Source organism: Candida jiufengensis (genome assembly GCF_024610255.1).
Source record: "Candida jiufengensis strain CBS 10846 chromosome Unknown scaffold8, whole genome shotgun sequence".
NCBI lineage: Eukaryota > Fungi > Ascomycota > Pichiomycetes > Serinales > Debaryomycetaceae > Lodderomyces > Lodderomyces jiufengensis.
Genome location: NW_026261555.1, coordinates 504,972 through 526,877, shown reverse-complemented (window position 1 = coordinate 526,877; position 21,906 = coordinate 504,972). Strand labels below are relative to the sequence as shown.

At 30.3% G+C, this 21,906-nt stretch overlaps 14 protein-coding genes and 1 pseudogene across 15 annotated transcripts; 9 read left to right on the top strand and 6 right to left on the bottom strand. All coding sequences in view use genetic code 12, as the record gives it.

The window, feature by feature from the left end:
* Positions 1-274: 274 nt before the first annotated feature.
* KGF54_000532 (cupin domain-containing protein) lies at positions 275-625 on the top strand (the record flags this gene model as incomplete). The annotated part of the gene is made up of 1 exon (XM_051766103.1): positions 275-625. The coding sequence occupies one exon, from the start codon at positions 275-277 to the stop codon at positions 623-625; it is 351 nt and encodes a 116-aa protein (XP_051622521.1).
* Positions 626-1,422: 797 nt separating this feature from the next.
* Positions 1,423-1,788, top strand: KGF54_000531 (cupin domain-containing protein; the record flags this gene model as incomplete). The annotated part of the gene is made up of 1 exon (XM_051766092.1): positions 1,423-1,788. One exon carries the CDS (start codon positions 1,423-1,425, stop codon positions 1,786-1,788), a length of 366 nt encoding a protein of 121 aa, XP_051622520.1.
* A 274-nt stretch (positions 1,789-2,062) lies between these two features.
* Positions 2,063-3,574, top strand: CDC37 (Cdc37p; the record flags this gene model as incomplete). Its single annotated transcript, XM_051766081.1, has 1 exon — positions 2,063-3,574. One exon carries the CDS (start codon positions 2,063-2,065, stop codon positions 3,572-3,574), a length of 1,512 nt encoding a protein of 503 aa, XP_051622519.1.
* Positions 3,575-3,932: 358 nt separating this feature from the next.
* NAB3 (Nab3p) lies at positions 3,933-6,503 on the bottom strand (the record flags this gene model as incomplete). Its single annotated transcript, XM_051766069.1, has 1 exon — positions 3,933-6,503. One exon carries the CDS (start codon positions 6,501-6,503, stop codon positions 3,933-3,935), a length of 2,571 nt encoding a protein of 856 aa, XP_051622518.1.
* A 297-nt stretch (positions 6,504-6,800) lies between these two features.
* Positions 6,801-7,703, top strand: MOB1 (Mob1p; the record flags this gene model as incomplete). Its single annotated transcript, XM_051766058.1, has 1 exon — positions 6,801-7,703. The coding sequence occupies one exon, from the start codon at positions 6,801-6,803 to the stop codon at positions 7,701-7,703; it is 903 nt and encodes a 300-aa protein (XP_051622517.1).
* A 20-nt stretch (positions 7,704-7,723) lies between these two features.
* Positions 7,724-9,238, bottom strand: KGF54_000527 (RNA exonuclease; the record flags this gene model as incomplete). The annotated part of the gene is made up of 1 exon (XM_051766047.1): positions 7,724-9,238. One exon carries the CDS (start codon positions 9,236-9,238, stop codon positions 7,724-7,726), a length of 1,515 nt encoding a protein of 504 aa, XP_051622516.1.
* Positions 9,239-9,369: 131 nt separating this feature from the next.
* SEC20 (Sec20p) lies at positions 9,370-10,380 on the top strand (the record flags this gene model as incomplete). Its single annotated transcript, XM_051766036.1, has 1 exon — positions 9,370-10,380. The coding sequence occupies one exon, from the start codon at positions 9,370-9,372 to the stop codon at positions 10,378-10,380; it is 1,011 nt and encodes a 336-aa protein (XP_051622515.1).
* A 37-nt stretch (positions 10,381-10,417) lies between these two features.
* On the bottom strand, positions 10,418-11,464 carry KGF54_000525 (uncharacterized protein; the record flags this gene model as incomplete). Its single annotated transcript, XM_051766025.1, has 1 exon — positions 10,418-11,464. The coding sequence occupies one exon, from the start codon at positions 11,462-11,464 to the stop codon at positions 10,418-10,420; it is 1,047 nt and encodes a 348-aa protein (XP_051622514.1).
* Positions 11,465-11,763: 299 nt separating this feature from the next.
* KGF54_000524 (uncharacterized protein) lies at positions 11,764-12,477 on the bottom strand (the record flags this gene model as incomplete). The annotated part of the gene is made up of 1 exon (XM_051766014.1): positions 11,764-12,477. One exon carries the CDS (start codon positions 12,475-12,477, stop codon positions 11,764-11,766), a length of 714 nt encoding a protein of 237 aa, XP_051622513.1.
* A 102-nt stretch (positions 12,478-12,579) lies between these two features.
* On the top strand, positions 12,580-13,290 carry KGF54_000523 (uncharacterized protein; the record flags this gene model as incomplete). The annotated part of the gene is made up of 1 exon (XM_051766003.1): positions 12,580-13,290. The coding sequence occupies one exon, from the start codon at positions 12,580-12,582 to the stop codon at positions 13,288-13,290; it is 711 nt and encodes a 236-aa protein (XP_051622512.1).
* Positions 13,291-13,505: 215 nt separating this feature from the next.
* On the top strand, positions 13,506-14,045 carry KGF54_000522 (uncharacterized protein; the record flags this gene model as incomplete). Its single annotated transcript, XM_051765992.1, has 1 exon — positions 13,506-14,045. The coding sequence occupies one exon, from the start codon at positions 13,506-13,508 to the stop codon at positions 14,043-14,045; it is 540 nt and encodes a 179-aa protein (XP_051622511.1).
* Positions 14,046-14,141: 96 nt separating this feature from the next.
* Positions 14,142-15,017, bottom strand: ISA1 (Fe-binding Fe/S cluster assembly protein; the record flags this gene model as incomplete). The annotated part of the gene is made up of 1 exon (XM_051765981.1): positions 14,142-15,017. The coding sequence occupies one exon, from the start codon at positions 15,015-15,017 to the stop codon at positions 14,142-14,144; it is 876 nt and encodes a 291-aa protein (XP_051622510.1).
* Positions 15,018-15,773: 756 nt separating this feature from the next.
* On the bottom strand, positions 15,774-16,868 carry KGF54_000520 (uncharacterized protein; the record flags this gene model as incomplete). The annotated part of the gene is made up of 1 exon (XM_051765970.1): positions 15,774-16,868. One exon carries the CDS (start codon positions 16,866-16,868, stop codon positions 15,774-15,776), a length of 1,095 nt encoding a protein of 364 aa, XP_051622509.1.
* Positions 16,869-17,741: 873 nt separating this feature from the next.
* On the top strand, positions 17,742-19,574 carry KGF54_000519 (uncharacterized protein; the record flags this gene model as incomplete). Its single annotated transcript, XM_051765958.1, has 1 exon — positions 17,742-19,574. One exon carries the CDS (start codon positions 17,742-17,744, stop codon positions 19,572-19,574), a length of 1,833 nt encoding a protein of 610 aa, XP_051622508.1.
* A 357-nt stretch (positions 19,575-19,931) lies between these two features.
* KGF54_000518 lies at positions 19,932-21,743 on the top strand (annotated as a pseudogene). The gene is made up of 2 exons: positions 19,932-20,341; positions 20,546-21,743. Coding segments are annotated over exons 1-2 (1,608 nt in total).
* The last annotated feature ends 163 nt before the right edge of the window (positions 21,744-21,906 follow it).

Below are 21,906 nucleotides of genomic sequence, written 5' to 3'. Positions count from 1 at the left end.
CCCAATACGGTAATATCGTTGCAAAATAAAAAAATTATGAAACGAAATTTCAAAACATATCCCAAATAATCAAAATTAAAACATCAAAGTATCGTACAACATCTCAAAACTCGTTAAAGATTTGTGTTTAGTAAAATGAATCTAAAAACCAAAATTCATGTATAAAAAGAATGAAAAAGGACCCTTTTCTTGAAAATGTTTTTAAAGAATCTTAATCAATCAGAGTTCCACTACGAAAATTAAAAAAAAATAATATAATCTAGTCAAAATGCCAATGCAATACCACCCAAAAGCCGAAGGTAAACAAGCTGACATTCCATTACCATCACCAGGTAACAATGCATTCATGAGAGATATTTTCACATCAGATGCACCAGAAGGTAAAAAAATAACTGCCGGTTTTTACAGACAAGAAGCTGGTGAAGAATTAGAATTTGTTTATGAATTCGATGAAATGAAAATCATTATTGAAGTTGAAGGTGAATTAACTTTAACTGACGAAACTGGTTTAGTTGTTAGTGCTAAACCTGGTGATGTATTTTATTTCCCAAAAGGTTCTAAAGTTGTTTTCAAAAGTACTGGTTATGGATTAGGTTTCTTTACTGGTTTAAGAGATGCTTTATAATTGAAGTAACATATATTACAGATTTATGAATGTATTTATTCAAAGAATAGACAAATAGATTAATAGAGTCAATTTCTGTAGTTTTTTTGTATAGAATTTGATAGCTGAAGTATATTAATTTAATATGATAATTTTATGCACAACAATTGTTTGTAAGACTCACAAAATTGGAACTGTAGAAAATAACTTGATGCTCTCAACTGCATGTTTGGACTACCGAATTTACTGTGGTCTACCACTAATCTTCCCCAGTCAAATCTTTGATTACAAATCACTGAATTAAATAATTATGTCAACTTGCCGAGTTATTTTTACCCTTTCCAATTAGTACGGGGTAAAAAGGGGTTTTATTTATTATTAGTATTCAACATTCCCCCCATATTAATTTATAATAACAACTTTTAGCGTCAAAAGCGTCAACTCATATTAGTACTTTATAGCTATTTAATGTAATGTTTCAAATTGTTGCAAATGGTTCGAAACATATTCAATTGCATGTATAATGTATTAAATTTAAAAGATTTAATCGCCTGTGCATTGAAATTTACTCGGAATCTAAAACCAAATCAAGATAAATAAAAGTTTCTTATCACATATCTTATATAATATTAATTTTTCAATTTTTCAATTATTACTACCCCAAAATCAATAATGCTAAAGAATAAAAATATATAAAGTAAGCTAATTGACCTCAGTTTAATTTCAAAATATCTCTTTTTCTTTTCTTCATCAATTACTTTGAACAGTATTTTACAATCCTTCCAAATAAAACAAAACTTAAATTAAATCAATTCAAAATGCCAATGCAATATAAACCATCAGTTGAAGCTCAAGGTGCAAAACCACCACAAATTCCATCTCCAGGTAATAATTCATTCTTAGGTGATACTTTCACATCAGATGCACCAAAAGATCAACAAATTTCTTGTGGATTTTATAGACAAGAAGCTGGTGAACCATTAGTTTATGAATATACTTATGATGAAATGAAAATTATTTTAGAAGTTGATGGTGAATTTACTTTAACTGATGAGGCTGGAAAAACAGTTAGTGCTAAAGTTGGTGATGTTTTTTATTTCCCAAAAGGTACAACTATTACTTTCCAATCAACTGGTTATGCTTTAGCTTTCTTTACTGGTTTAAGACCAAATGGTGCTGCTTAATTGGGCTAAAACTAAAAGATTATTAAATTCAATCATAAATACAATACTCAATACAAACTTTTACATTTTCCTATAATATCATTTGTAGTAATTCGTAGATCAACTCAATGAAACAATGTGTATTAATGTATCTGAATGATTGCAAAATTCAGTGTCATATCCATTTGTCTCAAAACTCGCTTAAATGTTGCGTCACAGATCGAATTTTATAGAACCAAAAATTAACGTGATTTAATTTTATTGCAGCAATTCCATAATTACAACCACTTCAACAATGCCAATTGATTATTCCAAATGGGACAAGATAGAAATATCTGATGATTCAGATGTAGAAGTGCATCCAAATGTCGATAAAAAATCATTCATTAAATGGAAACAAAGAGACATTCATGAAAAAAGAATGCAAAGAAATGTTGAAATTAAATCAATATTAATTCAATTAACAATGTATTCCAACCTAAATGAAAGAGTTGATTATTTACTATCCAATTTAACACCATCTCAATTAACAGATACATCTTTAGTAAAAAAAACACTAGACTCAAATTTTGATCCAAAACAAAATTTCAATTATGAAGAATTAATAAAAGATAAAGGTGACACTTTAAGAAAAGGTTTGAAAGATTTAACTTTTGATAAAGAAGAAATTGAAAATTTACCACCCTACAATGAAATGATTGATGATTTATTTTTACAAATTAAAGATGATCATGAAGATGCAAAAACTAATGGTTCAAAACTAGTTGAATACTTAAAAGAACATAGAAATAAAATTGATGATGTATTAAGTAAACAAACTATAAAACTAGATGAATTATTAAAAGAAAAAGCTCAATTGATTGTAAGTGATGATTTACATACTGGATTTGACAGATCATTCATGAATAAAGATAAAGATGAAGACGAAGAAGATAAAAAAGAAGTAAAACCAACTACACAAAAAAATTCGGTTACAACCACTGAAACTATCAACTCACCAGCATCTGCATCAGCACCTGCATCAAACCAAGAAAAATCAGATAAAGATATACTAGATGAATTAGAAATCTTACCGGAAACCGAAAAATTTGGTACAATCTTATCAAAAAACTTAACAGAATCAGCAGATTTCTTAATCAAACATACAAAGATCTGTACAGAACAACAAAAAGATGCCTTATTAATGACAGCCTTTGATGCACAATTACACAACGATTCCGCAAAAGCTAAAAATATAATTCATCAATCCCTCATAATCCAATATGTATCACAGTTAAAAGCTGGTAAAACTTCTAGAGATGATACAATTAGAGCTATAAAATTATTATTTGGGAAAATTCAAAATAACGATCCAAAAGTAAAACAATTATTTAGTGAAGAATATTCAAATTTAGTAAGTCATATTGCAAAAAGATGTGAAATTATTAAACAAGAGGAAGCAGCTAGAGCTCAAGGTGATGAAGGGCAAGAAGAAGAAGCATTGATTCAATTAAGAGCATTAGATGATAACACCAAACTTTCGGTAAACATTCCTCAACCGGGTACACCAGAATATAAAATCTTTCATGAAAATTTACCCGTAGAGTTCCAAAATGCAATCAAGACTGAAAATATAGATGAAATAAATAAAGAATTTGCCAAGTTGAAATTAGAAGATGCTGAAAGAATTTTAGATGTTTTTAATGATTGTGGAGTTATTTCTATAAATGGTGTATTGGAAAATGAACAAGAATTTGAAAATTTAAAAAACGAAAATCAACACGAAGAACAAGAACATGAAGTTGCAACTGAAGACATTGTTGATTAAGATGCTGTGTATTGTTGGTATATATATTTATATATTGGAGCAAAGAATTTATATGTTTAAATGATGTCAGTAGTCTACAATTGTATTGCATTTCACCCTCATGGATATTTATTCATTCAAAAACGATTTGTCTTCTATGACAAATTGATACTGATCAATACAGTAAATGCATATAAATTTAGAAGGAATATATAATCAAAATTTTACTTTTGAATTTTACGATTAAAAAGTGCTTAAAATTTTGTAAATTTGTATAATAAAAAAGAAGAATAAAAACCTTAAACATTAATTCAGCAGTATTTCAATTTTACGCCATGAAGAACATTAAAATTGGCTCATCAAACTCTGTCTAAAAATCTTATTTTCCAGATAATTTTTGTAATGTTTCCAACAATGATGCAGTACTTTGATCCTGATTATTCTGAGGCTGAGGTTGAGAATATGGATTTTGTTGTCGTCCATTACTATTACTTGATTGTTGTAATCTGGAAAGTAAAGCATTAGGAGCATTATTATTTAAATTGGAATTGGGGTTATATCCAGGACTTGTCATAGAATTAGAATTTTGATGAGGTTGAGGTACATTACCATATGGTTGATTATTTCTAGAATTATGGGGCATATTTCCATAACCACCTCTTGGACCTCCTCCGCCTCTACGGATTTGATTACTGCTTCCGTAATTTATTGATGGTGGTGCTCTATTGTAAGGTTGAGGGGGTGGTTGTTGTTGTTGCATTGGTTGCATTTGAATGGTTGGGGATGTGCCTTGTTGTTGCTGTTGTAAAAGATTGATCATGTTTTGAACTTGCATTGGGTCAAGAGATTGTAATGCTTGTAAGTAATTTTGATTGTTTTGTTGTGGTGGTTGTGGTTGAGACATTGGAGCTCCATATTGATTAAAACCTTGTTGTTGTTGTGGTGGTGATTGCTGTGGCATACCATATGGTGATGAGTATTGTTGATTTTGTGGTTGCAATTGTTGACCATATGGTGAAAACTGGGGTTGAGGTATTTGACCATAAGATTGTTGTTGTGGAGGAAATTGTTGGTGAGGTTGTTGATATTGATTATTATCTGACCAATCGTGATTAAATTTGTTATCCCTGTCACGTCCATAATTATCATTAAATCTACCACCTCTTCCTCCACCTCTGCCTCCACGTCCTCCTCTATTTCCACCTCTACCTCTTCCATGATCATTACGTTGATGACGACCTCCAAATTTATTGTTATGTTTATCATTATCATTATAACTGATGTCTTGTGGAATATATGGTGGTGGGTTACCTTGATATTTAGCCATTTTTACTTTTACCATAACTTCAGCTGCTTCTTCTGGTTCTATATCAGCATATTCATCAAATTTAATTCCACCACCAGGTTGAGTTTCATAAGTTTGAAGATCAACTTTCTGTTCCTTTATAACACATGCACCTAAAACACCAGAATATGCTGCTTCACTTAATACATCCGTTATATTTCTTTGAGTAACATCTTCTGTATCAATAGTAATTTGTGAACTTGCAAATATTTTTTTAACTTTTCTTATAAAAAAAACTGACGATTTACCAGTAACATAAACCATACAATCATAATTGCCCTTCCATTTCTTTCTAGGTGGTTCATCATCCCCGTGTCTTTCTCTACCTCTACCACTAAAATTTGGATTATTAATATCAGGATTACCAGACCTCCTAGATTTTTGAGGTTTTGATGCATCTAATCTTAATGTTTTATTATGAAGTGGGACACCTTCTTCCCCCTTTATACAATCCAAACAAGCCTCTGCAGTTCTAAATTGGGTAAATCCATAACCTGCCTTTATAGCAATTTGTATAACTTCACCATATTTTGAGAAAATTCTAAATAAATCTTGTTTGGATATAGTGTTAGCAGGTAAATTCCCAACAAATAATCTCAGCTTATCCGGAAATTCATCCCAATTTTGTAAATTTAAATAATGATTTTCTCTTACAATAAATTCTTCGTATTCTGCTTCTTCTTCTGGTGTCATTGGTGCTGTAATATTTGGTCTACGACAAAATTCATTTACTGGTATTAAAGCAACTGGTTCCTTTAAATTTTTAAATGGTTTATTGTATGAATAAACTTGATTATAATTCCAATGACTACCAGGAAAACTTGGCCCAAGACTATCAATATGGGATTGGAATATTTGTGCTTGATCATCTAGACCTAGTTGTAAAATATTTGGATTTTTATTTATTTCCTCTTGTATGACTAGTTCAAATGCATGATATATTGTTTCATTCGATGGTTTGGGTTCGTTGCTTGTGAATGTAGATGGTGGAGCATGAGATGTAGCAATTACTGGTGGCTTTGGTGGTAAACTAGGTAAAGATGGTTGATCTTTTTCAGGATCATATTCTTCATCTTCTTCTTCACTGACTTGTAATTTTTCATCCAGACTTTCTGGTGACGTCGTAATTGGTAAATTTATTTCTGGTTTTGCTTTCAATTCAGGTTCATAATCATCATTTTGACCATTTGCTTCATCACTATGCTCTTTTTCAGTTTCTTCAGTCTCTTCGTCCTCCTCTTGTGACACTTCCTGCTCCTCCTCCTCGTCTTCTTCCTCTTCTTCTTCTTTCGGTGGTTCAACTATCCTCACAGATTTTGTTAATTTCTTTTTTTCTGAAATATCATTTGGTTTTTCCAGGTTGTTCGTATTTAGTATATTTTCTGATTCGTTGATATTATCTTTGGGCGCTTCTCCGGATTCTTGATCTTCGATTTGTTGGTTGCCAACTGCTGATTCTAATTTCTCACCTTCTTCTTTTTGATTTAAAGTTTCAGATTGATCATTATTCGCTGGCTCTGCTTCACTAGCTATCTCAGTGGCATTATTCCTTGATGGAGATCTACTACTTTCTTTTTTATGAAGTGTAATTGGATTCACTTCCATTCTCAATATCGGTTGGTGCTTGCTAATGAATGATCGTAAATTTGTTGTATGATTAAATTTTTTGATCAATATAAAAAAGTTCCAATGCTACCAGCTGCGGAAAATACTAATTACGTAATACTTTAGTTTTGGCTTACATAATTTATTACAAATTCTTTGAGTATTACTAAAATGGCAATTTTCAAAACATTACAATATTTTTTATAACTTGATTTACAATTCACTTTCATAACAACTTACTTTTACTTAATTCATTATATTTTCTTACCATCATTCACTTAAACACATATATATATAATGGCCTTGTTTCAGAACTTCAATACACACTCGTTAAGATCAACAAGAGGTTTTAAATTGAAGCAATCATCAGCAATATCAAGTCCACAACCCATAAATAATACTGTTTTTCCAAATCCACAACAACAACAACAACAACAACAACAACAAAATCCACATCAACAAGTTCCATTAAATCAATACCTGACAATAAACAAAGACCCCAATCTTTTACTGCAGCAACAACAACAACAACAACAATCAGGTCAACCCGTATCATCACATAAAGATATTAGAAATTATGCAGAACAAACATTAGGATCAGATAATGCATTAATTCAAGCAGTACAATTACCACAAGATGAAGATGTTAATGAATGGTTAGCTGTTCATGTTGTTGATTTTTACAACCAAACTAATATGTTATATGGTGCAATTACTGAATTTTGTTCACCAGTAACATGTCCAAAAATGATTGCAACTGAAGAATATGAATATTTATGGCAAGATTCAAATCCTGCACCTTCAATACTGAATGATAGTTCTATTTCAAACACTTATAATAATGCTACTATGATTTCTTCACCAAAAAGACCAATATCCTTACCTGCTTGTGAATATATTGAAAATTTAATGAATTGGGTTCAAAATTTTTTTGATAATGACAATATTTTTCCATCTAAGATAGGAGCGCCATTCCCACATCAATTCCCAACATTAGTTAAAACTATATTCAAAAGGTTATTTAGAATTTATGCACATATATATTGTCATCATTTTCATGAAATTAGTGAATTAGGATTACAAAGTCATTTGAATACAAGTTTAAAACATTACGTGTTATTTGCTACTGAATTTGATTTAATAAGTAGAAAAGATTATGGGCCATTAGAAGATTTAGTAGATACAATGTTATCTAGGTAAATGTTATTGTTTTTTAGGTTCTATAGAAGTTCTACCTGACTCATTATACATAAATGATCAGATGGATATTGATAAAGTCTTGGTTGTCCATTAGGTTTTGGTCCCATTTCGTTAGGTGAAGGTAATTTTAATAATTTGATTAATTTAATTCCATATTTTTCAAGGTATTTTGGTGATTTTTTTTCAATTAATGTAGTTCTGGATTCTTCTTTATTCCACGGCACTAATAGCATTATATAATCTAACATACCATTCCATTTATCTACCCAATTCGAGAAATTTGGTTCGTCTTGAGTATTTGTTGCATTCTTGGGATCAATAAATTTATAACCTATTGAATATAATGATATTGCTTGAACATCCAAGTCGTTGTGAGCATCTTCCAATTGTTTCATAGTTGTCTCTTGCTCTTCGGTTGGTACAAATTGTTCTGGTTCCGGATCACTTGGATTGCTTTGACGTTCGGTTTCCCTTTGGGTACTCTTATCTGATGCTTTATCTTCGTCTGCACTATCAGAGCTTTCCTCTTCTTCCTCTTCTTCTTCTTCTTCTTCTTCCTTTTCTTCTTCCTCTTCATCTTCCAGATCTAAAGCTCTTTCTTTCGAGAAGGTATAGCTTAAAGAGCAACCTAGAGCATTTTTGACTTGCCCTTCATATGTAATGGGTTTGGTAGTTATTGATAAATATGGAGCATCGAATGGTTCTGAATTATAATCACCAGTGAAAAATGAATAAAATCCTATATCGTTCTTGTATAGCACTTTCAAAACATGCTGAAATTGTTTGAACTTGTGTAGTATCATATATGTTTGTAGACTTCTCTCAAATGTACCAAATGGGTGCCAAAATAAATGGGTTGTTCCTACTATCATACCGTTTCTATCATCTAAATATGGGTATTTTCTAACTAATTCTGGTTTGAATTCTAGAAAACACATGAATCCCACATTTTTAGTAATAATTCTAGCTTCTGGTAATTTTATTTGGTCTGGAGAATATTCAATATTATTATCGTACTTTATAAACGACTGATGTTTACAAATGAAAAAGTCGGACTTAAATGCAATAACTAATCCATGATTTTTAGTATTATATCTATAAAACTTTGGTTCGTACCCCAACTTGCTCAATTCCTCTTGCCAAAAATGATAGTACTGAAATTTATCACATTCTTGTAAACATAGTATTGTGGGGTTATACCATTTGATTTCTTCATATAATATTTTAGACCTTACTGACCATTTTAAAATCTTACCATTAGTTTGATATAAATCTCTTCTAATTAAACATTGAGCCAAAATATTATAACTCATTATAGTAACGTTAAATTTGGTACTATCTTGTGGTTGAACTTCTAAAACAGGTCTCTTAATAAATTTATCTATTGGCTCTGGTGAATCAAATATACCTTGAGCTTCTTTTACTTTGCGCTCTTCTTCCTTACGTTCATTTCGTAGTCGTCGTTGTTCCTCTATATATTGTGGGGTTATTTTGGATGGATCCATGGGCTTTTTGGTGCCCTTTTTCTTTGTCATTTAAAGTAGAGTGGTAAGTTGATTTTTAGTTGCAAAACATTGTTGTAGTGAATTTTCGGATTTGATTTTACAACTATTTATTTTTGCGAGCCAATTTCATACACTTGATCTGATCAAAGAGCTATACAAAAATGGAGATATATGAAAGGCTAGATCAATTACAGAATGAAACATTTGCTCAGCTAGATGCATTAGTTCAAACAATAGATTTGAAAGAGGAAGCTGAATATTCAAAAGCAAGCACCAAAATATTATCAAAAATCCATCAAAAGTTATTAGCATTTAAAGACTATCTTCGAATATTAAAATTAAACAATTCCAAAACTGTCAACACTTCCACTTACCAAATCTATGAATTAAAATACAAATCATTAAAATCAAAGTTAAAATACTTGGAAATTTACATCAATGATACTCAAGATAAGAACCTACAACAATGGAGATTACAACATTTCAATTTATTCCAACCAACAGCAGACGAAGAACTTTCAGAATCACAAATGAGAGATAAACTATTTTCCAATCGAGCAGCCCAAAAGACAAACGAAGCATCGATTGCACAACAAATACATGATCAAAACACCAAAATAACATCATCTTTACAAACTTCTAGAGATTTATTATCTGCCTCGATTTTACAATCAGAATTAAATATTGATTCTATTGATCAACAGACTAAAGATTTAGCTAAATTAAATGAGAATTTCATACAATTTGGTGATTTATTGAATAAATCAAGAGGGATAATAAAATTTATTGAAAAACAAGACAAACAAGATAGACAAAGAATTTATTTGAGTATTGGATTTTTTTTGTTGTGTTGTATTTGGGTCATTTATAGAAGAGTATTACGAAGACCTATAAGGATTTTGTTGTGGTCGTTTTTTAAGATTTTTAACATATTTGGTTGGATTTTGAGTGGATTTAAAACCAAAAGAGATTTTGATGGAGTTAAACAAGAACTTATAACGGCCACTATGATTGCGACCACAGCTGCTACTGATCTACTATCAACAATTACTGATACATCATCAACGACAACTGAGTTAACATCAATAGCTACAACAATCGAAAAATTGTCGGAAATATTAGAGGAAACTATATCTACATTAGTAACAGATAGATTAGTAGATGAATTGTAATACAAAGCATTATCAAGTAATAGTCTTTTATCTAGATCTAAGCTAATTCTACTTTAACATTTGAACCTCCATTAGCAGAAGACTCTAAAGCAGCAGCGACAATAGCTAAATGATGGAAAGCTTTAGCTGGTGGTACAACAATCAAACTTTTGTCTTTTTTGGAAACAGCTTCCGCAAAGTTTTTAAATTCCTCTTCGAATGTGTTTACTTCGTCTATTTCAATTACTTGTTTATCACTTTTAGTTTGTCCACTAGTTCCAGTTTGATAAGTTATAGTTGGTTTGTTCAAAGATGGTGACCAGTCATAAACCACAGATCCATTAGTTCCAAATATAGTAAAACTCGTAGATTTATCCGTTGCACCAAATGCAGAACCATATGTAAAAGTACCTATAACTCCGCTTTTCAAATTCATTGTAGAAAATAATATATCATCAGTACCACTTTGTTCTCTTACTTGCTTAGTTAATCCACTGATTGATTCGACATCGCCCAAGACATCAGTTAATAAAGCTAATTGATGTACTCCACCATCACTTAAGAACCCACCAATATGTTCTGGTTTTAATCTCCATCCAGTTGCCAAATACTTGTTGTTATCATTCCATGGTCCTGTTGCATTATAAGTAAACCCAATAATATCACCTATTTGAGGTAAAATATCATTCTTTAAGATTTTAATAGCTTTTAAAAATGACCAATTTTCTAATACTGCAATTGGTAAATCAGTTTTTTTGCTAAGTTCAACAATTTCTTTAGCTTGTTCCAAATTAGCAGCTATTGGTTTTTCAAAACATATTGGTCTATTATTGGCAATTGCTAATTTAACAGCATCTAAGTTAAATTGTACAGGTAATAAAGCATCAACAAAATCTACTTTTGGATCTTTGAAAATCTCATCTAATGAATCATAAACTTTATCTTTCGGTATTTCTGCTTTCTCAGCAAAAGCTTCAGCTTTTGATTTGGTTCTATTATAAGTTGCAACTGGTGTTAAATTTTGTATCTTTTGTATAGTTGGTAAATGAGTATCGGTTGCAAATATACCTGTACCAACAATGGCTAAATTTAATGACTGTGACATTTGATTTGAAATTAATTGAGTGAATTATTCGAGTTATAATGAATATATGAACTTTCTTAGTGTTTATTTTTGGAGGAAGATGTCGATGCTTTTATAGACTAAAATGAAATTTTCAATAATTCGGCCGATTAACAACCCCTCCACTTTAAGATTTCGGAAAAATAACAGTTTGGGGGAAACTAATTTGACACAACTAGTTAATATAATAATTCTAATTTATAATTTCTTAGTAAAGTGATTGGCCATGAATGATGACTAATTGTGAATGAGAAAACATGACAGTTTGATTGCCAATAGATTCATTCAATTTCTATTAGATCAATCAAATTTAATGAATAAGATCTAACAATACTAGAAAAATCACTAACTTTTGACAGATCTTGATCATATACATGAGAATAAGAACTAGAATCTTTCAATAAACTTGAAGTAGTAAATTTCTCCTTTATAATATCAACGTATCGTGGTATAACCTTCTCCGAGTTGATTATTCCAAAATCTTTCAAAAATTCTAATTTCATCTTTTTGTACCAATATAAATTCAATTCGATGAACTTTCTACCAATTATGGAAAATACACAGGGGTATTGTAGTTCAACTGATATGAACCAAGATGTCAATAAATAGTTGAAAGTACCTAGTAGATCTTTTAATGGTATGTTTAGTGAGTATGTTAAACAAGTCAATGAGATATCAATGGATGATAATTTAGTTAATGAATTCGAGTCTAAGAATATCTGGTCCTGACAAATAACTGAAAATGAGTACTCGGATTCTGCTGAAACATCAATTGTACTTGAGTACCTGCACCTGCTCCAAAAGCTATGAAATTTTGTTGACGTAAGTTGAAATAGTTCGTTGTCAGAATCTTCTTCTGTTAGTTGGTGGTTGTTAATAAAGATTTTGAAATTTATTGATAATTTTGGCGCTGGGATAATTACAGTATTTAAGATTGTGGGTAAATCATGGCCTAGTATATAATAATCATCACCTCTTCTTATCTTAATTGACATAATTCTTGATTGTTTATAATTTCATAATCGATTTTTTGCAACCAAAATTATTTATCACCAGAAAAAAAAATAGTAGCATACCAAAAATCTTACTAGATATTAATGAACCATACCAAGTTCACACTTCGAAAAAATACAAAAGGTCTAATATTTCACACACCAACAATCAACTTGTCAACAACACAAGAACAGATCACCGCACTCCCGAACTTTAAATCACAACTCAAAGCATACTACAAAAGATTTTACAAGTTAAGGAATTTCGAATGTACTTCATCACTTTATAAAGTTGAAGGATCACCTTATCATACACCAACGATCACATCAGATGACTATGTAACACTACTAAAAAGACAGTTCAAACACTCCAACTATAATTTAAAACGTGAAAAAATTTTGCATTTACCTCCCTTATCGAATGACGAAATTGTCAGTAGAATATCAAACACACTAGCTTTTGTATTCAATCATACAACCTCCACCAAAAATCCACAAATGGAAAAATACATACTTAGTGAGCAAGACGAGATAGACGCAAGTATAGATACTACTGAATCACGAGTTATTAGTACTATTTTGAGGATGGATTATGATTGTCCCCCCTTAATCAAGTATGATTATAAATTCAATTGGATTGATGAAATCAATTCGATTTTGGCTGAATATGAGGATAATACCGCTGTTGAAAAGGGTGATGGTCAAAAAGGTAAGAAATTGAAAAATCAAAAATCTATACCTTTGGAATTATTAACTTATAAACAATATCATACTACTTTGATGAGGATGGATGAAAGTTTGAAGCTATGTTTTTGAGTTAGTGAACTCAGGGGTACTTTGAATGAGAAGGAAGTTGGTTTTGGGAAGCATTTTCTTAATCATTTATGGCCCTGAAATAGAATTCTATTAATAATCCTGTATATAGACATGGTAATATAAGTAAATATATTTAGCAACTCTTAACCATAAAATTCAATACATTACACATATCACCAAATAACTCAATTAAAACCTACCTAAGAACTAACAAAATGGGCTGGTTATCATTTGGTTCAACCAAGACAGAAATTCCCCCTTCTCAACCACAACCGCCAGTACAATTACAACAAAGATCACATAGTCAATTAACCGCCCCCATATCAGAATATCCGAAAGATACTCAACAATATCAAAACTCATTAAATAAAGAAGAATCAGATATAGAAATTACTTTAAATCAATTGAGTCATAAACAATTATCATCAAATGCAACTACTGATTCACCCACCACTTCCGCTTCAACGAATATCAATGTAGAACAAATAAACGGATCGAAATCTCCAGAAGAAATTTCAAACACTGTTTCCCAGTTCATTGAAAACTATCCAATTTCAAACTTATTTATAATTGATGGTGAAAAAGATTTGAAAAAAAGTATAATATGTACATCAAATAACGATGGTGGTAAAACTTGTCTTAAATTACAAATGAATTCAATTGAATTATTTAAAATTATGCAAAAAAATGAATTTTTTTGTTCTTTACCTAATGATGTTGATGCTACTTATTTTGAATGTAGAAAAATACAGTAAAATCAAAAAAGACTACAGTGATTAGTTCATAAATTAAATAAACATTTCTTTTTCATTACTGCGTTACTTATTATTCTATAAATTATCTCCTTTTAACTAAACCATAAAAGATTCACCACAACCGCAAGTTCCCTTTGAATTCGGATTTTTAAAAATGAATCTTGAACTTAATTTGTCATCTAACCAATCCATTTCTGACCCAACAATAGAAAATAAAGCTTTGGAATCTATTAATACTTTAACCCCATCTTGTTCAACTGTTTCGTCAAATTTTCCTGGGTGGTCAACGTATTCTAAGTTATATGTTAATCCAGAACAACCTCTATTTCTGACTCCTATTCTTATCAATTTTGGGGAAGGTTGATCTAAAAGGGCTTGTAGATGTTGAATTGCGTTTTGCGATAATGTGATTAATGCTTTTCTTGGTTTTAGTGTTCTTTTCTTTTTTGGTGTGGTTGATGTATTTGTTGTGGGTATAGTTGTTGCTAATACTGGTTTTGTTGATGCTGTTGTTGATTTAGAATTCTGTATGGATGATGATGCTGCTTGAATTTCTGGTTCAAATGCTATATCTATTACTTCTGGTTGTGAGTTTGGTGATTGTGATTGTTGAGTTGGTTGTGGTTGAACAAGTGGTTCTTTTTTGAATCTTGAAGTCCTTGATCTTCTTATTGGTATTGTTGATTGAGATTGTTGTTGAGGTTTAGGAGATTGTAAAGAAATAGGAGCTGATGGGAACCCCAAAGAATGTTTTGACCATTTATTAATTGGGGAAGTTGAATCATTTCTTTCTATTAATTTAGGTTCTTTATTTTGATCATTATAAAATAAATTTGATGATGAGTTGGGGTTGGCTGTTGAAAGTGGGATTGTTTGTATGTATCTTTTGTTTTTATTAGTATTAGTTTTGATTTCCTGTGATAAGAATCTTTTGGTTGATTGTATTGTTGATAACGATCTTCTTGCTATCATTTTTGTTTTGAATGATGTAAATATATATTTATGCTAAGGGTGATTATTCTATAAAGTGGAGATTTAGTTTTTGATATAAATTTGCAATGGTCTATGAACTGATTGTATCAGGTGTATTATATAAAGTTATTTCAAATGAAGTTATAGTAGTTATAAATTAATAATTATTAGATGATTAATCAATATCAATAAGTAAGCAATGATCTTTTATTAATAAATAAATTATTACTACTAATAAATGTATGTTACTATTATACTAAATTATATTATTCTAATTATTTCTTAAATTGTTACAATTCACACTACTTATTTTTATTAGTGACTATTTAATATATAGTAATGCGTAGTAATCAAATTTCAATTTAATTTAATTGGTTAAAATTGATGCTACCTTTTTTAAAATTCGATTCCGATAATCATCAAAAGTTAATGAATATCTGATTTCAGATGTAAAAAGCTGTTGAAGGAGTATTTACTTTTACCTGATAAGTGATTAGTTGTCAATAAAAATGAGCATATGAGTATCAAACCTCTTAGTTATGATTTTGTAATTTTACTTGCGTTCGTGTGATTTTATTTAAATTTGCAACAATTTGCAACCAAAAACTACAATTTTAAGTGGTAACGGTGAATATATTCAAGGAAAATCTAACTTGTTGAAATAATGAAATGACAATAAACAATTTACATGCATATATATATAACGTCTAAGAATTCTAAATTAATTTCTAAATACAATCTATATCCAATAAAAAATCAATCCTCTTGCTGTCTCTTACTACCCTTACTATTCTTACTATTTTGACTGGATAGACTCTTTTGTGATCTGTTGTCCTCATTACCATTCTCCAATTCATTATTAGTGCCATTGTTATCTTCATCATCATCATCGTCATCATTAATGATAAAATTATCAGTATCAAAATCAGCGGAATTTAATTCAATTTCATTATGACTTCCCATTTCTAAATCATCCTCAAAATTACCAAATACTAGCACATCATCATTTACCATACCCCTTTGATGGAAACTTGCTAATTTTACTTGCATCTTATTGTAGATTATGTAAGTCACCAATGTTGCTGCACTACCCGTAATAACTATACTTATTAAATCAACTATTTTATTCGATTTTGAACTTGAATCATTACCTAAATCTTTTAACTTACTCCCTACAAATAAATGTATCAATAATTTGGGTGATGTTATAATCGAAGCTAATAGGAAAGTAGTGATTGGTAAATTGGGGATAGCAGCTAATGCACCATTTGATAGTGAATAAGGTAAGGGACATAATCTAATTAAAATCAATAATAACAAGGAATTGTCATCGTTTAATATCTCCGCAAATGCTTTGAAATTTTCATTATATGCCATTAATTTTTGAGCTTGATTATTTAAAAAATATCTAAAAATTAAAAATGAAACCGTTGATCCAGATATAGAAGCTGATGCTAGTATTGGCCAACCTCGTGGGAATCCATAAATCATCCCTGTTAAAAAACTTAATGCCGAAAATCCAATTAATGGAGGGAACCCCACTATGAAAATTAATGAAAATATTATTAAACCACCATATTTTAAATCATGCCATTGATCTGATACTGTGATTAAAAATTGTATGAAAAATTTATGAAATATTATAAACAACAAACCTAGCACTCCTAATATCACACATCCTATAACTAATAAAATTTTAATCGTAATTGATTGTTCGAAAAACCACGTCCTACACGTATTTGATAAATGTATTAAACTTGCAGCTTTTTGACTTAGCGTATCTCGTAGTGTTGGAGTAGATCTAAATTGATCATAACGTGGATGAGTATCTGTTGACGGTAGTTGTGGCATTGATTATGATTACTCTAGTGTTTATATTCGATCTTGGTCTAGCTATCAATTAACTCATATGGTTTCTATTTATCTTTGCTTCTAATAATAGTTTAATTCGTATTTTTTCCTTTTTTCTTAACTAATTTAATCAGATAAATAAGCCGCAGCTATTACTGTGAAAAGAATTCTTCAATCTTTTAACACCATGCATTTGGATTGATAAAATCTCTGAAGATCAACTACTAATCAGTAGTTTATTAAATTTAATTACGAGGATGGTGAAATTCAACTAACCCTTAGTGATTTGGAGCTTGGCTAAGATTTTAATGTACTTAATAGAAAATTTACAAATTACGGTTACAAATTTTGACATCTGAAACAATTAGATTTATTTATTTCACTTTTTTTTCTCTAAACAAAAATAGAACAAAGAGATAAGGCTTAAAATGTACTTATTTCATGAAACACACGTGTGAGATACTTTACAAATGAAACTATTTACTACATTTTAAAGATTGAATAAAAGATACGAATATGTTCATTGATGATACGCGAAACTAAAAAGATCTTCACGAGATTTGCGTTTGTTTGAATTTTTTGAATTTACTACATGAACAAGGCAACAACATTTATTTACTGCAACGTGCATTTTCAAATCATTAAAATTATTTATATTTACGAATTAATTATGAGATTTGCAGCTTAGTGTATTGTTCTTCTCCAAAATTGGTTTAATTTGAAATTAGGAAAAGTTTGGTGCCTTAAATGGAACGATGTAAAATTTAACTAATTTCTTGGATGGTATATATAAGTTGCAGAATCATGTAAATAATTAATGATCATTTTATGATACCAATCACTTCAGGGTTTTTTTATGAATTATTTTTAGTCATGTTGTTTCATTCTTTGTTACTTATCTTTCAGATAACATTTGTACTATCATTTTCATCAGATGGTTATGCACCAATTAAAGTTCAATGTCCAGGAGGTCAACTAACTAGATCTTCAACAACTGGTTTAAATCAAGATGAACAATCATACATTAATTCAAGATACCAAGTTGCAAAACAAAATTTAGCTACTTTTCTTCAAAATGTAAACTTAACAAATTTTGATGTTGGCTCATTCTTATCAAAAGCAAATCCGACTATTGGGTTGGCATTTTCAGGTGGTGGGTATAGAGCTCAATTAACTGGAGCCGGAGAATATTCAGCTTTAGATTCAAGAACTCACGTTGTTAACGGAAAGGGTTTAGGCGGAATCTTACAATCATCAAATTATATATCTGGATTATCTGGTGGTGCATGGTTAGTAGGATCATTAGTATCAAATAACCTAGTAAGTATTGATGACTTGATAAATCAAAATTCATTATGGCAAACTGAACATTCCATTTTGTCACCTGGTGGGAAATTTTTGAAAGATATTGGAGCATGGTTCAAAATTGGAGATCAAGTACATGGAAAACAAGATGCTGGATATGATGTCAGTATTACTGATATCTGGGGAAGAGCATTAAGCTATCAATTATTAGCCAATACACAGAATGATGGTGCCGGTTTTAGGTTATCTGATGTTATAACACAACCAAATTTTCAAAATCATTATAGTCCATTCCCCATTTTGGTTGCTGATGGTAGAGCACCCGGGACAACAGTTATTAATTTAAATAGTACTGTTTTTTCATTAACCCCATACGAAATTGGGAGTGAATCACCTTCTTTACAATCATTTGTACAAACTAAATATTTGGGGACAAAGTTAGATAATGGGTATCCTGTTAATTCATCATCATCTTGTGTTAATTCTTTTGATAACGCTGGATTTATTATGGGTACTTCTTCAAGTTTATTTAATAACGTGATCTTGTCTTTGGCAAGTTCTGGTTTACCTAGTTTCATTACAAATTTGATAAATAATATAGTTGTTAATCCATTTGAGAAATTGAACGTTGACGTTGCAAAATACAATCCTAATCCATTTTATAAAAGCGTCAATCCAGATACATCAATAGCCAATTCCAAAACATTATACTTAGTAGATGGTGGAGAAGATGGTCAAAATGTTCCTTTAGTTCCTTTATTACATCGTAAATTAAGTACAATATTTGCATTTGATAATTCTAATGACAATTTGCAATGGCCAGATGGCCTGAGTTTAATCAAGACTTATGAACGTCAGTTTTCTCCTCAAGGTAAAGGTCTTGCATTTCCTTACGTTCCTGACCAATACACTTTTAGAAATTTGAACTTAACATCAAGACCAACTTTCTTTGGATGTGATGCTAAGAATTTAACTACATTAACTGATAATATTTATGACGTTCCGCTAATCATATATCTTGCCAACCGTCCATTTACATACTGGTCAAACACATCAACGTTCAAATTAGAGTACGAATTAAACGAAAGAAATTCAATGATATCTAATGGTTTCGCAGTAGCATCAAGATTAAATGGTACAGTTGATACAGATTGGTCTACTTGTGTTGGATGTGCCATAATAAGAAGAGAACAAGAGAAGTTGGGTATAGAACAAAGTGATCAATGTAAACAGTGTTTTAAGACATATTGTTGGGATGGTTCTCTCTATAAAGGAGGAGCAATTGGTGATAATTTTGATAATTATGGTTTAACTTTTGGTGCCGATTCGTATAATCAGAAATCGACTCCAGGATTTTACAATACTGGTGCAAATTTGAAAAAGAGAGATCATGAACCTTAAAATTTGAGTTGTATTTTTTTTAAGGCAATATATGTAATAATAATTTATCAAAACAAGGTTTGGGCATTGTAATTCGTAACGTAGTGCATCTAAGAAATTGACAAGACGATTTTCTGATCAAACATTAAATCAGCTGTGTTCCAACGTTTTCAAATATGCCTGTTATTCAAATGATATATTAGTAAATCAATTTATCAATTGTGTATATTGATCCCATACTGATGATTTTTGCACATTTGTTTATTGTTCTCATGTAAATACCCCCATAAAAAAAGTGCTGCAAAAAAATAAAAAATGCTAATTTTTACAACCAAATTTTTAAGACTTAATCATAAGTTAACAACGATAATAGTTTGCATGTTATTTATATCATTCTTAATTATAATTACAATTACAAGACATGTCCATTCGGAATCTCATGGTTATGCACCGAAAAAAATCGATTGTCCTCAGGGTTCATTAGTTAGATTATCATCAACTGGTTTGAGTGAAGATGAAACAAATTATATTGATTCGCATTATCCAATAGCCAAAGAAAATTTAGCAACATACTTGGAAAAATTAGATGACTTTAATGTTACTAGATTTTTAAATGAAGCTGATCCAACTATTGGTATTGCCTTTTCAGGTGGTGGATTTAGAGCTCAATTAGTTGGAGCTGGTCAATTTGCTGCTTTAGATTCAAGAACTCAAGTTGTTAATGGTAAAGGATTAGGTGGTATTTTGCAATCATCAAATTATATTGCTGGATTATCTGGTGGATCTTGGTTAGTTGGTTCAATTGTTTCGAATAATTTAATTACTGTTGATGAAATTATAAATAAGAATAAGCTTTGGCAATTATCAAATTCTATATTAAACTATTTTGATAATTTTGTTGATAATTTAGTTATGTGATTTGATATTGGAGAACAAGTTTTTGATAAACAAGAAGCTGGATTTGGAATTAGTATTACTGATGTTTGGGGTAGAGCTTTGAGTTATCCATTACTTACAACAAAATCTTATTATGGAGCTGGTTATAGATTTAATGATGTTATTAATGAAACCACATTCAAGAATTATTCAAGTCCACTCCCTATTTTAGTTGCTTTGGGGAGAGTGCCTGGTACAATTATAAAACCTTCAAATACTACTGTATTTTCATTGACTCCATTTGAATTAGGTAGTGAATCTCCATATTTAGGTAAATTTGCACAATCTGAATATTTAGGTACAAATTTAGATTCTGGTTTACCAACTGGAAAATCATGTATACAAGGTTTTGATAATGCTGGATTTTTTATGGGTACTTCATCAAGCTTATTTAATGATCTTATATTATATGTTGATAATTCAACATTACCTGATTTTTTGAAAGAATTAATTGATTCAGTGTTATTAGATCCTTTTGAACAAGCAAATATAGATGTTGCAAGGTATGAACCAAATCCGTTTTATTCTGAAACTGCAAAGAATAAATCAATTGAAAATTCAACATCATTATTCTTGGTAGATGGAGGAGAAGATGGTCAGAATGTTCCGTTGTATCCATTATTAAAAAGAAATGTAAGTGTTATATTGGCATTTGATAATTCTGCTGATACAGATACAAATTGGCCGGATGGAACTTCTTTAATCACGACTTATGAAAGACAGTTTACTAAAGCTGGTGAAAACACTCCATTTCCTTATGTACCTGGTCAATCATCATTTCGTAACTTAAATTTAACTTCAAAACCTACATTTTTTGGATGTGATGCTAAGAATTTAACAAAATTGACAGAGAATATTTATGATGTTCCAATTATTGTATACATAGCTAATCGTCCATTCACATATTGGACCAATACATCAACACTAAAGTTAGAGTACGATACTTACCAAAGAAACTCAATGATATCAAACGGATTTGCAGTAGCTTCAAGATTGAATGGTACATTGGATGAAGAATTTGATACTTGTGTTGGATGTGCTATAATTCATAGAGAAGAAGAAAGATTGGGGTTAGAACAAACTGATCAATGTAAAGAATGTTTTGAAAGATATTGTTGGGATGGTACTATTTATAACGGTAAATATTTGGGAGATAATTTTGATAATTATGGTTTAACTGAAGATGACTCTATTTATAATGAAGATTATCCTCCTGGTTTTAACTTGACTGCTCCAACTATAATAGAAAAATAAATGTTGGTATAAGTATCTATAAATTTACCGATATGCATTAGCTTGTTGTTTTGGGTGCAAAATCGAATATTGCTAAAGAGTACAATTATATGTTTACTAAAAAAAAATCAAATCGTAAAATTAAATTATTAAATACCAAATTTCTAAATACTAATATATTTCT